The sequence below is a fragment of the Rhinolophus sinicus genome, chromosome 15, assembly GCF_057876585.1.
Source record: "Rhinolophus sinicus isolate RSI-liver-muscle chromosome 15, RSI-T2T, whole genome shotgun sequence".
NCBI classification, from domain to species: domain Eukaryota; kingdom Metazoa; phylum Chordata; class Mammalia; order Chiroptera; family Rhinolophidae; genus Rhinolophus; species Rhinolophus sinicus.
This window is the reverse complement of record NC_142515.1, coordinates 128,925,143-128,942,912: the sequence shown is the minus strand read 5'-3', so window position 1 is coordinate 128,942,912 and position 17,770 is coordinate 128,925,143. Positions and strand designations below refer to the sequence as shown.

At 39.8% G+C, this 17,770-nt stretch overlaps 1 protein-coding gene across 4 annotated transcripts in view; it reads left to right on the top strand.

The window, feature by feature from the left end:
- AFG2A (AAA ATPase AFG2A) overlaps window positions 1-17,770 on the top strand; it is a 275,103-nt gene that overhangs the window by 49,617 nt on the left and 207,716 nt on the right. For all 4 annotated transcript variants that reach the window (XM_074338541.2, XM_074338542.2, XM_019741388.3 and 1 more), the window contains one exon: window positions 11,426-11,635. In XM_074338541.2, coding sequence (XP_074194642.2) covers window positions 11,426-11,635 — 210 coding nt within the window. The remainder of the gene's footprint in view (window positions 1-11,425; window positions 11,636-17,770) is intronic.

Sequence of the window (17,770 nt, the reverse complement as noted above, 5' to 3'; positions counted from 1 at the left end):
AATGTTTCTTCTTTCCTGGTTTTTAATGGCCTGGACAGTTTTGAGGTCTGCTGGTCAGGTCTCTGTGCAACGCCCCTGTTGGAGCTTGGCAGGTGTTTTATGACAGTTAGGCTAGGATGATGGGTTTCGGGGAAGACGACCACAGAGGTAAAGTCCGTTCTCATTACAGCTTCCCAAGGCTATGATACTAATTTTAAACCTTTAATTATTGAATTTGAAAAGCTCCCATCCCCTTACGAGTACTTAGCCAGAACTGAGGCTGATGTGCTGCCTACATGCACAGTTTGTTCTCAGTGGCTCTTCTTATCCGTGTTTAATTGTACAACCTTCCTCTTTTTTGTACAACCTTCCTCTTTTTAGTACTGTCAGACCCTCTAATGTGCACAACTTCAGATTTTTCTGGAGATGGTCAGGAAAGGAGGTCAGGAGGTAGAACAGTGAGTGGTCAAGTCACAGATCAGAGCAGCTAAAACGGGTCTGTTGGACCAGGTGAGATAGAATCTGGAGTAAACCTTAGGTTCCCTAGGTTGACTGCCCTTATTCTCCTATTCATCTCTTCCTTCCCCAGGATGAACTAAAAGCCAGTATCAGGACCTCCAAGTGGTTCAACCTCATTCATGCTCTTTACTTGCCTAATTTCCTACGCAGCTTTCTTTCAAATCCTTGCTTAAGTGTCAGATCTTCTAGAAGACTGTACTTGACCGGCCAGGGCCCTCCAGGTCTGTTATAGGCTCTTATAGTGGCCTGTATTTTTCTTTTCATCTTTAAACAATGACATGTATTTGTTTAATGTGTGCCTCTCCTTCCAGACTGTCAGCTCCATGGTGTAGCGACCATGTCAGTCTCGTTCATTCTTCATACCTCATCCCGTGTGCTCCCCCTGTATTTCGTGCCTGGCCAAGCAGTTAAATGTAACCGCCTTTTGCAATGAGATGAATATGCGTATAGCTAAGTGAATAAGTGAGTGAATGGATGGATATTTGACATTAAAACCTCTCAGCCACACCTGTAGGAGTCTGTCCTGTTGACATCGGTAAAACAGGATGCCCCATACTCATCAGAAGTCATAAAAGATCAAAGTCAGACAACTGGGACCCTAGGACAGTTCATTTTTGCTCAACAACCTACCACCTTGGTTTGCTCAGTTCTTGAGACTTGATCCATCTCGTTGAACTCAGTCTGTGCCTGTGATAAATGTCTAATCTCTCCAGGCAACTTCTCCACAGTTCTCCGTTGGCGTCTTTCTCAAGTTGCCCATTTCACTAGTATTCACACCTCTGGCTATTGTGTGTGGCACGTTTAGCATCCAGGGGCAATCTTTATTATAAGGAAAAAATCTTTGGTTCTTTTTCTAAATATTGCCCATTAAGACTGTGTGGTGAGGTCATTTTCTGACCTCTCTTTTACTCTCTGTTTGGGCTTTGTCCTGAGCCTCCTGCCCTCAAGCCAGAACGTTAATAGCAATCCTCTTCCCCACCCTCTTGGCTCTCTGGCACCCTCCCCATGTGGAAACATCCTTTCTGGTCTGTGTGTCCAGACAGTCGGAGCTGCCTGCCTGGGAAGTTTGCTAACATGAGTTGGCTCAGCTTTCTGACAGAGAGGAACCTCTTCTCCTTGCCTCCTATTGAACCAAAACGTGAAGCATCCTTTTAGCCAGTCTAGGCGGCGAGGGTTTTTCTTTCTGTATGTGCAAGCATACTTATTGTTAACCAAACCATCAGAGGAGATCAGAGGGAAGGGTTTGAATTTACGACCCAACTATTTGGACAGAGCTGGGCCAGAAAATGTCGTGCGAGGCATGTGTCTGCCCTGGTGCTTTTACATGCTGGCAGCACGCTTCGCTAGTTCTGACCACACATGCCGCTTTGTTTCCAGCTGCCTGACTCTCTCCTAGTTTTCCCACCCCACCTCCCACCAGCCTGTTCTGCTGCCATTCCTACCCTTCTGCTGCTTCATTTTTAAGATAATACAGAGAAATACACCTCTGCCCATTAATTTATCCGTTTACCAAACATTGAACACCTGTAATATACAAGGCACCGTGTTGGAAGGTCCTGGTTGATACATAACCCAGCCTTCCATTTGATTAGCAGTCCCTCGTATCACAAATTCCCAAAGAAGAGCAATCAGAACACAAGTCATTTTAAACTGTTCCCTGATTAAGGCCTTTTATATGATTTATTTCAGTTTGGGGGTATTTGGTCATGTATTACGTCTGGTTGATTTAAAATTCACTTGAGTGCTTGCTGTTTCTTTAGCGACTGGGCTTGGGGGCCATTCGGTAGCAGTCCCTGTCTCTTTCCTCAGTTCTTGTTTTCGTCTCCTCATCCATCTTCCTTTACCTTTTCCCAGTTCTGCTATGCCATAGTAGAAATGGCAGTTTCCTTAAATAATCATTTTCTGCTGATCACACTTAAATTATTCAAGGAATTTGGTAAAGTAGGAATAATAAATAAAAATTTTTAATGAGCTATATGAAGAATTTTCTGGGTGAAACTACGTCATTTTCATGATGGGAATTTTCGTTTCTTTTTTTATAATTATTGCTGCTCATTTTTTTCCCATTTAAAGTTTCCATTTTTTATATGAGATTCTTTTCCCCTGGACTTGTTCATTTGGCAAAAGTAGGTCGTTTTTTAAAAGCTCATTTTGGAGATGGTTAACTTGAAGTATAACGGATAAAGTTTTGTGATCTAAGCGAGGCTCACTTAGATAATTTATTTATAAGGTTTGACTTCCTACATAGCCAGTTCTCCGAGGGCAGCTCATAGTAAACTTATTACAGTGTGATGGTAATGCAGTGATATTTTAGAAATTAAACTCAGGTCTCAATGTAATCATTAAACTGATGAAATCCATACAGTTTGAAATTGGGTTAAAATATTTGTCTTTAAGTTGATCATGTCTTCCATGTTTTTTGGGACATCTGCATTTTTTTTTTCTTTTTTTGAGTACTTTCTTCTTTATCTTAATGTTTTCCCTTATGACTTAGGAGTTACAGAAGCATCTGTCTACCATAGTCTTTATAATACGTTTCGTCGAGGTTCTTAATGTGATTTACTAAAGAATCACATCACCCAGGTCAGTGGCAATTTGCAAGTCATGGGAGTTTTGGTGTATGGTGTCACGCAGGGTGTCAGGCGGGGTCTCTGCTCCCGCTCCCCACATAAGAACGTAGGATATGGTGAGGCCAAAAAGGAACACCCACGGAGCCATAGGTAGGGGAGTCATATCACTGTAGTCTCGCTGGTGGCTGGGTTGGAGACACAGGAAGCAGGAGCCACACAATTCTCAACCCTCATTGCTCCGCTTGCACGCTCAGCCGCCATCTTCTTGCTAGCCCCCATTTTTTCTGCTAGCGTAGCTACAGCAGTTATATTAGTGGCTAGTGGCTCACTGGTTACAGCTGACGGCCAACTAGCCACAGCTGATGGCCATCCAGTCACAGTTGATGGCCATTTACTACCTGAGCCAGCACCTTTCCATGTGAGGCCGAGAGCCTGGAAACTACTTTCTGGGGCTCTGTCCCCACAACGGTGTCTTATAGTCTTCCTCATCTACGTTTTCAGCTCCCTGTGCTCTTACCTGTAAAATTGTTAGATGTTTTCAGCCTAAGATTGCTGAAGCCAAATGGACAGGAAACAGGGAGAGAGGAAAAGCTGAGTCTAGGGAGAAAAGATACTTAAGTACACAGCCCCTGCCACCCCCAGTGCCGGGCACTGCTCCGCATTTTCACTCACTTCACGACCCTCCTCCTTTTCAGAGTCCTCACATATTTGGTGTTTGTATTTTGTCTGAAGTTTTTATTTTTAATTATTGGGGATGGGGAGAGAGAGATGCTGGCCGTAGGTGGTTTATGGCTCCATAATAGAAGTGGAACCTTGAATTCTTTTTCTTTTAAACCGTAAAACCTCCATTGAATATGCTTTTAAAGCATGGGGAAAATAATTGTTGTCTTTTCACTATGGAAAGCTAAAGGCTTTCATTTATTTTTACTTACATCTGAGAACACATTTTGAACACTTACTGCTTCCTTCCTAATTTTGCTTGATCTCCATGAAAGAAGCATCTGGAAATCGATTGATTTTTCTTTGGATCTTGGAGGTTGGGTTTGAGAAAACCCAGCTTATTTCTTCCTGCATTATGTAGTATCTTTGTATATGTTCATGATTTCAGAACAAAATAAATGTATTTTAAACATGGGAATTGTAAAAAGCTAGTGTCTGTAGTGTACGGCCCAGCACAGGTCTGGGACAGGCACCAACCCACCTGCTGCTGCCTGGCTTTTTGTCTGTAGGTTGGGACGTGTCTGCATGAAAGAACAAAGTGAAAAGTACTCTTTGTCACAACGTTTTCTATAAAAATCACTCTTTCCAAAGAATTTTCGTCCCTGGCAGTGTAGCACATGGTACCTAGCGAACAAGAGGAGCATGAGCCCCAGATGGAGGAAGACACCTTGTCCCCCTGTTGCTGCTCAGCGCCCTCCGTAACTCCCCACGGCCTGCAGTCCAGTTCATGGTGCTTTGCCCTCTTGGAAGTTGTCCAGAAAAGGGTGTTTTTCTTCACCTCGTCATCAGGTCTTTCGGCTTTATGGGTGCGTAGTTTGAGTTGAGGTTTTTTGTTTGTTTGATTAGTTTTGTGTATTGTTGGATATTTGTCCAGAAAGTACTGTGAGATGTTGGGGGTGGGGGGGCAGAGGATTTCCCTTGGGAACGCGATCTCACTGCTCTTCTTGTCTGACAGCTGTTCCTTCACTTCTAACTTTATTGCTAATTCAAAGAGTTATAAAGCCATCTGTGAGCAGCTGTTCACTGTTTTCATTAGGACCCAGCTATTATCAGGAGTGATTTAGGGTAGATTGTAGGAATAATTTTCTGGCAGTTACGATGTACTGTAACTTATTAAAAAGAGTTGTAGAATTTAAAAAAAATTTTAAGAGCATAAAGTAGTATTTGTTGAAAGATGAGAGGAGTTGAAAGATGAAATACTGACTGAAGGTGGGATAGTGAACCGACTAGTTTTTGAATTCCCGTTCTAGGATTTTCTGATTTCATGCTGGCGTTTATTCGTCTCTTACACACTAACTTTTACCATGAGTCTCTGTGCTTTTAGACTTTTCTGAGCAATTGAAGCTCTTTATGCCCATTTAGATTCATTTTTGAATTAATATCTTAGCACTAGAAAGACTAATCATTTATTTAGCATTCAGGTCCTAAATTAAAATACAAACTTGTTTGTCCTTAGTTTAAGAAATGCAATGATCAGGCAAAAAGAAAAAATACAAAAATTATGGTAATTAAATATTACTCACACAATGGCTTGATCTTTATCTTATGTTACTAGTCCTTCAAAAGTCTACCTATTATAATCTTTCAGTCCTTTAAATAAAATAATATACAGTATTTATTAAATAATTACCATGTACCAGGCCAAGTGAAGACACTATTTTATTCTCACAATAGTCGGGAGAGCTGCGGTTTCATTATCCCCACACTGCAAATGGGAAAGAAGCTGCGAGACACGAAGTAAACTGCCCAAAGTCGTACAGTAACTGGAAGGTATATGTCCAAAAATGCATGACGTTTAAAAAAGCAGAATATAAAATCGTGAATACATTATGATCTCAATGAAAACTCACACAAACACACACGCACATGTATTTGAAAGGCTAGAAGGGACTACACCAAAATATTAACAGTGGTTACTTAACAGGTGTGGGAAGACAGGTAATTACTATATTGTTCTTCAGAATTTCTTCCAGGCTGTATACTATATATCAGTTACCTTCATAATCATGAGGTGAGAATTGCTATTTTTGCATTCTATTGTGTTGATGCAAAAGTAATTGTGGTTTTTGCAATTTTTAACCTTTTAAACCACAATTACTTTTGCACCAAGCTAATAACTCCTTGGCATAAGTCTTACATATATGCAATAATTTTCAAATCTCTGTCCTCACCATCTCACATATCCACGAACTGTAAAACTATTTCATATTTTTTTCAGTATTTGTATTCATTTGTGCAAAGAAATACGTCTTTAGACAAAGACTGTCTTTTAGGGTACTTTTCTTATTCCTCTTTAGACGACAGAATTTTGAGGACGTTATCTCACGCACTTTGTGCCTTACAGTCCCTAAGGCAAGTCCAGCTCCCAGAAGACATTTCTTAAAAGTTTATTGAATTTATTTCACTCATAAATTCCAACCCCAGTGCAATAATTGGAAACGAATTCCTTAATTTCCAAACGCATTCCTTTTTTTCTTTTAAGGTGACTCAATCACACCGTTGCCCAAAGTCTGAATCCTGGCCGTCACCCGATCCCATTTTCTTTTTCAGCACCTCTCCACATCTAATGAATTATCAAGACTTTTATTTGCCTTCTTTAATAGAGTTTAAGAAGAGTTTTAATAGAGCTTTTACCTTTCTTCTTCTCTGTAGCCCCACTGCTGCTACTTTAGTGCAGATCACTGCCTCGTACCTAAGTCACTGTAGAAGTCCCCCACCCCCGGATTCTAACCCCACAGCACCTGGTACCCACAGTGGCCGTCCCGAAATCTGACCATCCCGTTTCCCTGGTTGAGTTGCTCTCCACTGCTCTTAAGACCAAGTGCAGACTCGATGCCCTGCGTCTCCCAGGCCGAGTGCTCCCTGGAGGGCCGAGCTCCTGGTCTCCGCCTCTCTCCGGCTCTCAGGGCTGGCCGGAGTGAGCGACTTGTCTCCCGGTGTACAGTGCTTTTCTCCCCTCTCCATGGCTTCTACTGTACCTTTCAGCAGGCTCATTCCTTGTGTTCCTCAGATCCCACCTCCTGTGTCACTTCGGACACTACCCTTTCAGCATAAACCGTGCTGTGTAGTCATTACCTAGTTATGGAAATACGCGTGTCTAAGAAAAGCGTCCATGGGGTCAGAAGCTCAGTGTGGATAGGAACTGTCCCCAGGAACCAGCACTGTGTGACCTAGGCATTTAGTCGGTGTCTGTAACTTTGATGGACGTTTCTGTAGGTGACTGCCTCACATTCTCCTGAGGGCATAGAGACCTTCTGACACTACTCCCTCAACTGCCTGTGTTCCCACCCACCTTACACTTTTTATCTCTATTCCTTGACTCTTCTTTCCTCCCGTAGTTTGGGGAAAACAGTTAACTAACGGAAATATAAAGTGGAAAATAGAAATGCAGTAGCAGTACAGGGGTAGTAACTATCCAGCAGGGGGAAATGAGGAAGAAGGGATAGCACATTAGGTAGAAACAGTATCAAAGCCAGGTTGTTCGCAGGGTAGGGAGAAACGGAATGTTTGTGGGCGGGGGAAGGAATACAGCGAAGAATACAGTGGAGGCGGGAATAGAAGGACCACTCCACTCACTGCTGAAGCAAGAGCCCAGAGGTCAGCAGGTAGGAGGGGAGGATGCTTCGCTTTTCTGCGGGCGGTGCTGCCTCCAGGCAGCAGCCGCTCTGTGCCTGTGCGGGGTGCGGTGAACCGTCAGTGTCCTGGTGACAGCATCGTCCTTTCTCTTGAGGAACAAGCCCTCGCCCACCCCCTGGGCCCTAACTAAGAGATTGCCTTTTCCCATCAGGATTTCCTTAGCGTTTATTTTGGTGATTTCCATGTGTCTTTCATGGAGGTATCTCAGGGGGTTCATATCTGATATGGAGTTCCTTTAAAAAACTCTTTTCAAAGACTTTTTAAGGGACTCATTTAAAACAATACACACTCAAATGTATTAAATACAAGATGGTATCATATTAAAGATGAGCAGGTTGTGTTTCCAGGTTTATTTACTTTCATACAAACCTGAGAAAAGCACCCTCCCCAGCCGTTTAGAGACATTTAATTGAATTTTTAAATGTCATTGATTAAGAAGCGCACAGTGCTGCACTAACCTTTGCGGAAGTGCTATGTGTCTGTGTGCGTAGCTCAGCTGCTGTGTCGCGCGCAGACGGTGGCTCCAGCGCGCTCCGGGCGCCGCGTCTGCAGGGACGGTTCCCAGGGCGCCGCCCCTCGGATTGGCAGGGTAACCGCAGGGTAACTGCCAACTGGGTGTGGGGCTTGTAACCGCAACGGCGTCATTTCCGGTCTTCCACGTTGGAAAAGTTGCTTCTCTGACTTGATACTTAGGATAGCGATAAATACGGCTTTTATCCGTTATATATACTATATACCGTGTTTCCCCGAACATAAGGCCTAGTCGGGCAATCAGCTCTAATGCTCTTTTGGAGCAAAACTTAATATAAGACTAGGGTCTTATATTTATATTGTTATGTTATGTTATATAAGACCTGGTCTTATAGTAAAATAAGACCGGGTCTTGTATTAATTTTTGCTCCCAAAGACAAATTAGAGCTGATTGTCCAGCTAGGTCTTATTTTCATGGAAACACGGTACATACCGTCTCTATATGTGTGTGTGTGTGTGTGTGTGTTCTGTGTATATTCCACCACTAAAAGGCATACAATCATAACGACTGATCTAATTAAACCACGTTATTCGGTAGCCTTGTTGCCAAATCCACTGACCATTTCTTCTTAATTATACCTTCTGACCTCTGTACTTAGGTTTTAATAGTTGTTGACTACCCTCCTTAAAACTCTCTTCCCAGTGTTTGTTTATATGAGAGGTATGCTGAAGTTTTTAGAAGTGTCATATCTGCAACCTACTGTAAGAAGATTCAATAGAAAATTTAAAAATCGATAAAGTGTGTATGTGTGTGTGTGTGTGTGTGTGTGTGTGTGTAGAGAGAGAGAGAGAGAAAAAGCAAGAGTGAATGTGGCAAATATTAAAAATTGGTGAATTTTGGCAAAGAGTATATATACTCCTGTTGCACTGATTTTTCAACTTTTGTGTATGTTTGAAATTTTCAAAATGAAATTGCAGGATAAAAGGAAGCAGAAAAGTTCAGAGAGAGCAGAGAACACAAGCAGGAACTACCCATCGGGTGGACAGCTCCCTGCACGTCTGCCCACAGCAGGCCGGTCTTACCAGTAATGGTCACCTTCCGTACTGTCACTGGTCTTCCTGCTGATTTCTGGGCGTTTTTAGGGCCATAAGCTCATGTGCACTGATCTCAAGTTTAATTTTAAGTTTAATAATTGGTGAAATCAGAAAACAGTTAAAAAGCAAGAGAAAAGAAAGGCCAAATAAAACCCAAGGCTGGCAGTGCTGCAGGGAGATACACAACGTCTCGCTCCTGCTGTTGAAATAGATGAAGTGGGAGAGCAAACTGGCTGTGTGTCAAGAGTCCTAGAAATGTCCATGCCTTTTAATCCAGTAACCTTCTTAAAATACATCCCAGGAAAGCAATTCAAAAAAAAAAAAAAAAAAAAAGTGCTCTCAGGATTATGGTTGATAATATAGCTTTCTTCTGGTTCTGTGGGCAAAACAACTAAATACTTCCCCCAAAACCATGCAAATCCATTTGGAAAAAGTAACCTTTTCCTGATATTAACAAACAAAACCCCTCTCTTTGTTGAATTTGTAGATTGTTTTCTGACCTTCCTCCGTTCTTCTTGCCTGTTAAATGTAGGCGGTACCCAACACCCACATGGCTCTTCTCATGGTTGGCAATGTTAATTGAGCTCATGGTTTCTATTTTGGTGTAGATATGTAGATATCTCTGAAGTCTGAAATTCCAGTTTTATCCTCTTTGTAGAGCTCCATTTGTGATGCTTACATTCCAACTGCTCACTTTTCATCTTTTGAATATCCTGTCCTATGTTTTAACTATTTATAAAAAAAAAATCTATCTTGTTTATTTTCCCTGCTAAAGATCATTTTTCTGTGGTCCATATTCTAATCAGTCCATCCAGAAGTCTTGAGCTTTCAATTCTCTCTTTCTTACGCTACCATCAAAACCCTCAGCTACGGGCTGCAATGTCTTTCTGTGGTGTCTTCTCCATCATGTGGATACCCTAGTTCACGCGTGGTTTTTGTTTTTAAGGATATTTGTGATAGGTCCTTAATTGGTCTCCCTGCACTTTCTTCTCTCTGATGACTCTTGTTAAAGAAGTCTTCCTGACACACATCAGGTCGTATCATTTTCTAGATTAAAACCTTCTAAGACTTCTAACTATGAACAAAGATCCTTGAGCTCCTCCATCTGCCCTCGGGTCCCTCCGCCATATGGCTTCAGCTAACCTCTCTTTTCATTTCCCTCCCTCAAATCTTTTTTTCTTTTTTTTTCTCATCCTCTTCGTACTTCCTTCTGAGCCTTTCATAATTTTTTGGCCTCTACCTGACCATTTCCCTGTTTTCACCTTTCCAGAGCTCAAGAGTTAACTGCCTTCCAGCTGGAAGCAATCTTTCCTTCCTGGGAACTCACAAAGGCCTTTTCTGTCTTTTTGTTTCTGTCCCTCCTTTGTTGTGTATCCTTTGCATTGTACTGTGGCTATTTGTGTGCATGTTCCTGTTAGCTGTTGAGTGGTTTAAAGTGTCCATTTATGTCTCATTCTTCCATTGCCTGTGTACATTATCTGGTACATAGTTTTTAATGCATATTTAGTAAGTAAATCAGAACTATCTTGTGGGGGTATTTCTTAGTTGACGAAAAGGAACAAAATTTTGAGGCTACTTCATTAATATACCAAAGACAGACAAGATTATATATGTTCCATAAGGACCTACAGAAGTATATTTGGAATAATTTTGCTAAAAAGGAAATATAAGAAATTAGATACATAGATGAGAACATGGATCACTGATTCAAACCATTTTCACAGATAAAACCTAATTTTTAAAGTCATAGAAGATAGACTCAACAGTATATTCAACATTTAAACAGTTATTTATACAAGACTTGCAAGCAGAAACATTTTTTCTGTCGTATTTCTATAATTAATATGCAGCTCACATTTTATGTACAGGTAAACCGTGTATAACACAGTTGTTAGTTCCTAAAACATGCCGTGTTATGCAAATCTGTATTATACAAAAGAAAGAACTAGTACAGAAAATAGGGTTGTGTTCTAAAAATTAAAAAACACCCATACTATTACATTTTTATATAAGAGAAATATCTTTATTAAAGCTATTTTCACCAAAAGTATAACATTAATATTTGTTAAATAATGTTTTCGTCATCACTGCTAAGCACCATTAACCGAAGATATTTTCTTTTTGACAAGATATCTTCATCCTCTGAACTTAGTACTCCACGAACAAAATGTTTGTAAAATTCTAATAAATTTTAAAATTCTGCAGTCAAATCTGATACGACATCCACGCTTGAATGAAAAATTTCAAATGAGATATCTTTTGCTCTTAAAAGCTTTTATTATGTTCCGTGTTGTATCGCTGAAATTTCTTTTTAGGGTCTTGATTCTTCAGTGGTTCTGTTCTCTCTCTCGTACTTGTTTTGTTGATTTTTTTTTTTTTTTAAGTCCTCTGTGTGTCCTGGCAACGTTACATTTAGAAAATGTCCTGTTTTGCAGGTCTCCTGGTCAGATATAGGAGGAATGGAAAATATCAAACTGAAATTGAAACAGGCTGTGGAATGGCCCTTGAAACATCCAGAGTCTTTCATCCGAATGGGTATCCAGCCACCTAAAGGAGTTCTTCTGTATGGGCCGCCTGGATGCTCTAAAACAATGATCGCCAAAGCTTTGGCCAATGAGAGTGGACTGAATTTCCTAGCCATAAAGGTACGGTGTGAAATTTTTAAATTGCTACTCTCTCTTTCAGACCCCATAGTACCCAGCCTCTGATTCCTCCCCTTAGGAGAACATGGGAAGGCATCTTAAGGAGTAGTTGGTTTTGATTTGAGGTTGATGGCAATATAATACAGGGAGATGAGAGAGAAATAAATTAGTGTGTGTCATCAGCAAATCAGGGTGGACAGTAGAAGACTGCTTTGTTTAGCTTCTTGATTCTCAGTATTTCTTATACCCATGTGTAATAGAACCCAGTCTTCTTTAATTTCTACATTTTAAAATTATACTAATCACTTTTGCTTCACCAAGACTTAATTGTAACTGTCATTGTGCATTTAACATACATACATGGAATTTTCACAGTAATCAGATATTTTATATGGTAAAAGTAAATTCCTTAAAAATACTTTTTCAGTCAGAGAATATATGTACATTGTTTATATGCTGAAACACACACCCATTTGTTCACTGCCCTGCCCTATGGGATAGATAATCTTACTTGATATGTAGTTTTATATTTACTTTAGAACCAGGTGTTAATTTTGTTATTAATTTTTAATTAATATATATTTTTAATTATATGTAATCATGTTACCGATTATATAGCCAGTTACTAAATATACATGCATTAAAAACTCAAATCCATATCTGCGGACACTAAAACCACAAAAATATGTATTTAAATATGGTAAACATCAAATTCATTTCAGAAAAGGCACGTCATAATCTGTTTTGATATTACCAGAGACTTTTTTCATAACAGAATACATTTTCTGTCTCAGAACATTGAAATCCTTGGCAGTTTGAAAGCATACAACGTATTTCAGAGTAGAGTCAGTTTTTTACTCTTAAAATTTTCGTGGAGTGATATTTAGATGTGTTTAGGCTGTTTACTTTTTAGGCATCAGCATCTTCACATCACTAGTGTTGGCAGATGTTGGATAGTAAAGATTTGGGGAAGGGGCCATGTTCACCATGATGAGTTATGCTGAATCACAGCCAGTTTTAAGGGCTGCTGGAGTAATGGATGATTTGGCGGTAATGAATGTTGGAGTACTGATGTGGAGTCATAAATGGTTTTGAAATTTCCAGAGACGTCTCGATTTCTCTTCCGTTCCTTCCTGTCCTCTTATTTCGTCATAATGGGCATGACCCTTTTACTGGCATTTCCTACTCTTTTTAGTGCCATCTCCATTTTTCTGTGCCTACCTTGTTGTGAGTCCACAATTGTATTTGATAATCATGAGATTTTTCCTGTCTCCTAGAAATCTGTACTTTGTTTCATAAGAACTTAACTCAGTTATTTACACGGGGACCTCAAGGAAGAACACATATATTTTTGTGAAAATTGGCACCTCACTCTTTTGTGACCTGAGATAGCAGCAGTTCCAGGCGTTGCCAGGACCGCTTTCTGGCCTGTCCTAGGATCACTTAGCAGTGTATTTATTACTATTTTTGAATATGAAACCTTTAATAACTTTAGACAGTTCTACTTTTGTCTTTTTTGGCTGTGAGAAAATGATAAAGATTCTTTGAAAGGTTTATCTTGGACACTGTCACGTAAAATAACCCACGATGTGTTAACTTATTTGACCTTTTTTATTACATTTTTAATTCTTTTAAGTCACACACACAAACGATGAGTGATATTAAGAAATTTTCTTAATAAATTGAGTTCATGCTTGCTTAGAGATTATTACATATCTTCTCACTAATTTTTATTTAACGTGGATTTTTATTCAGTGTGGGATTTAGTGTAGTTTCATGGTAGTACTTTTGAATTGGGTACAGGATCTATTTAATGAACAATGGGTATGCATTTTACTCGTCTTTCAACTTTCATACATGTTTAATATTTTTCAAAAGCTGGGAACATGAAAAAGTGATTTGTTTTTCTTTGCAGTTTCATCTTGGTCTGGTTAATGCTTGTGCGAAGAGTTAAAGTAGCTTTGTCATTTAACTTAACGTGTGAAGAGAGGAAGTCAAAGCAGCTGGAAATTCATATTGTATTCTTTCCAGTTTTATCTTTCTGTGAAGAAAAAGTTGCCTTTTGATGGTAACATGTATGTTTTATTTTCTAAGGGTTTTCAGTGTTATAATTAAATTTGAGCCTTTTGAAATAACAAGTCTTACACATTTTGATCAGTGACCAGAAAAGGTAGAGACACAGGGGTCTTCTAAGGAGCTGGGAAGCATACGTATGTTAGATAGATTGAAAGAAGCTCCCTAACACTTCGCAGTGCTAATTACCTTTTGTTCCCAGGATAAAGAATTTAAAGACTTTAAACATTTCTTTCTCTGAGTTTATGAAAGAGCCCTTTCGCTTCCTCGCTGCCTCTTTTCTAAGCAGTGATTAAAAGAAATACACTCTGCTCAGAGTTAAGACTTCACCTTGGCTTGCTTGCGTGGGCTCTTAATATCCTTTGGCATCTGTATGTGTTCTGGTGCAGACTGTAGCACTTGACATATGCTTAAGTTTAGTTTGTCATCTGGGTCAATTACGTCAAAATATTTTCCAGTTGAAACTTCCTCTCTGCTAGTCTCTTGCTTTTGTCTCGAGCGCAACCATAAGTTAAGTACCCTGCTATAGCTGGGCTGCTTTATTCTGGGAACAACTGTTACTGATTCTAAAAGAAGGGTGGTCAGGCCTCTGACAGGCATTTTCAACAAGTCCTTTATTAGCTGTGTCGGTGAGTACAAGAATGTAGTGAGCTTAGTGTATCCTTGACTTTTGGGGGAGATTTTCTTCTGATACCTGTCTCAGAGAGGAATTGTACAAAATACATCCCATTTTCAGGAAAACCTGCATTTTATTCAAAGCAGTGCACAATTTAAAGTAATTCTTCTTCTTCATTTAACTAGATCCTCTATCATTCTATTGTCAACTGTATAAGATGATCTGAACTGAGTTTAAGTTCCAAGGTCATCTTTATACTTTTCGTTTTAAATCATGTAGGCTCATCTATAAATCGTAGAGCTTCCGTTTCGCCGATATGCATGGGAAACTGCATAGATAACCTCTTTTATAAACTTAATGCTTTAAGATTGGTTCCTAGGGTTACAAATAAGGATAATGATGTTTAGGAGGGCAAAGTGACTTTCAACAAGTCAGTGTGGCGGTGATAGAACTAAAATTTGATCTCAGGACTTTCTGACTCGAGCGCCTGATCTCAGAACCACAGTATTATATGATCTTCTGTTTTGCTTTCCTTTTTTTTTTTTCCCCCTAAAATAAAACTAGTGCCCAGTGTTTCTTCATTAATTACACCAAATTACTGGAGAAGGTAGTTCAGGCAGGCTCAAAGACAGGGAAAGAGAAATATTTCTCGGACCCAGTTTAAAAATAATTTTGTTTCTCTTGGACAAAGAAAATTGAGAAAAATAGCATAGCTTTGGAGTGGAAGTTGGTTGAGTTTATAAGAAAGTGTAATCACTGCTAAAGAAGTAATAAATAAAATAGATAAATACTAAATAAAATAGAAGTGCATGGAAAAAGATTAGTGGTTGAATAATGGGGAGCTTGAAATTTACCTATTAGTATATAATTTATGCCCTTGAGATTGAGTGTGTTAACAGTGAGAAGAGCACTACGCTAGGATTCACATGGCTTCGGTTTGATTCCTAACCCTAGCACCTTTTAGCTCTGTAACCTTAAACAAGTTCTCTCTCAGATTTCTCATCTGTGTAGCCTTTTGGAGAGGATTTATTATTAAAAAGGTAAGTGAAAAAGTTCTAGAGGGCATAGCCTGCTTAAGTGTGGGCTGTGTGTATAGTTCAGTATGTAAACGGGGGCAGGAAGAGCTGCTCTATGGTGGAGACACCCGACAAGCACACCTCAGCCCGGTGATCAAGGTTACTACCTTCAGTGATGGGTCACGTTCATAGTGTGCGCCTAGTATGATGCGATGAGAACGGCCCTTTCCCTCTGTGGTCTTCCTCCCAAGTGCTCATAACTTGTGTCTAACCGTGAGAAAAACATCAGGCAAACCCAGGTAGAAGGACAATCTCTGAAATACCTGACCGGTACTCCTAAAGCTGTCAAGGTCATCACAAACAAGGAAAGTCTGAGAAACTCACAGCCAAGAGGAGCCCAAGGAGACATGATAGCTAAATACAAAGCTAGGGTTTCCTGAATGAGATCCTGGGACAGAAACAAGGACTTTAGGTAAAAAAGAAGGCAATCTGAATGAACTGTGGAGTTTAGTTAATAAGAATGCATTAATATTGGTTTACTAATTGTGACAAATGTACCAAACCAATATATGCTGTTAAGAATAGGAACAACTAGTGTGCAGTGGGAGGTGGGGATGGGTGGATAGGAACTCGATGAGCTGTCTGCTCAGTTCTCCTGTAAATCTCAAACTTTACCAGAAAAGGAAGTCTGTTGATTAGATAAAAGAGTTTTAAAGTCAGTGTCCAGATGCGGCACGTGACAGACACTCAGTGACTGACTGACGGTAAACAGGGCGGCTGGGAGCTGTCTGCACACGCACCGTCCCAGGGGGGTACAGTGCAGGCGGGGAGAAGAATCATGGCAAGATGGCCGATCCTTGGGAGAGGACTTTGGATGACACCTTCCTGCCTGTACTTCATCCTACTCGTCGTGGTGAGAGTGGAAAGTTCCTGAGAGAAGCCCTGCGAGGAGGTTGGCTGGGGGCTGCCCTGAGCTGCCTGTTTCTCTGCCGTTCTCAGTTGAAGCCTATAAAGGTGTGTGTTGGTTCTGGCCCCAGACCCAGACCCCAACCTTATAAACAATACTCTCTTTTAGGGTTTTGCTTATTTTTTCTTTCACCTTGGGTACAGCTTCTAATTTAGGCTCTCACCAGGAACTGTGTCCAGTTTCATGCCTTTTGTGGACCTTAACTCTTCATTCTCCTGCAGGTTTATTGCCATTTGGGCTCATCCAGAATCTGAGACCTTCTAAGTTTCTATTTAATTTCCTGTAGGCTTTTTATTTTTTAACTAAAAATTCCCTCGACTTCTCCAAATAATGTTGTCTTATGTGTGCCATACACTTAAATTGGCAGTCATTAGCATCAATACTGAATAAAGACATATACTTAGTTATATCACTGTTTAAGTGGTTGTTATATAGTAACTAATAGTAATCTATCATTCTTAGCAAAATAGAATAGTGTACCATTGTCAATATCACAAAGTTATGTAGAAGTTAGATGAGACTTACTTAAATTTGGCATTATTTGTATACTGTATCAGCTGACATGTTAAAGTTGAAACATGTTAAAACTGTGTGTGTTAATACATTTTTTTGGGTTGGGCTTGTAGCAGTTGATAAAACTGCTATTAAAAGAGATGTGTTGCCATGAAAATATTCTATAACATTTGGCTAAAAGTGAAAATGACAATAATATGAACTGTAATAACAAAACCTTTAACATTTGGAACCTGAGAAGACCTACAGAGATTTTAGAAAGAGAAGAATGCTTTTAGACTTCTAAGTTTACTTAACAGAGAAGAAGAAAATTTTATTGTTATGTTGGTTTAAATTTTTTTATTCATGGATTCCAGCTGAGAGAGGTTTTTTCCTTCTCTTAAATCTCTTTTTAATGGAACTTAATTGAGTCAAAATAAATATTATAATGTTATGTCTATAACACTTTAAAAATATTTGCAAACATTTTACAATTGCAAATGTTTGAATATATAACTCAAAATTGTGTTTTAAACGCCTTCTGTGTGTCAGGCACTGTACACAGTAAGCAGAGATCAGTAGATGGACTGCTTGCTGTCTGTCAACTCAATTTAGTGAGTGAAACACTAGTTGAAACAAGTGATACAATGAAATCTTGATGATTAATTGTATGTGAAAAATGAGAAAGAAAGGGAGAAATCAGAGGTGATTAAAATTTTCACTTCCAGTGCCTGGCAGGTGGAAATACGCTAACCCGGGGAAGAGTTCGCATGTGAGGAGAACCAGCAGGTTGGAGCAGATCCTGAGTTGGGTTTTAGACACGTGGAGTCTGAAATGCCTTTAGAAGAACATGGCATATAGGTCCAAAAGGCCATTGTAAGGTCCTTTTTAGAGATGAAAGTGTGGAAGTTGAGAGCCAGTGTTTAAGATTCTGCATAGTGTCAGTAGAGACCGCGAGAGTGAGCAGAGTGGTC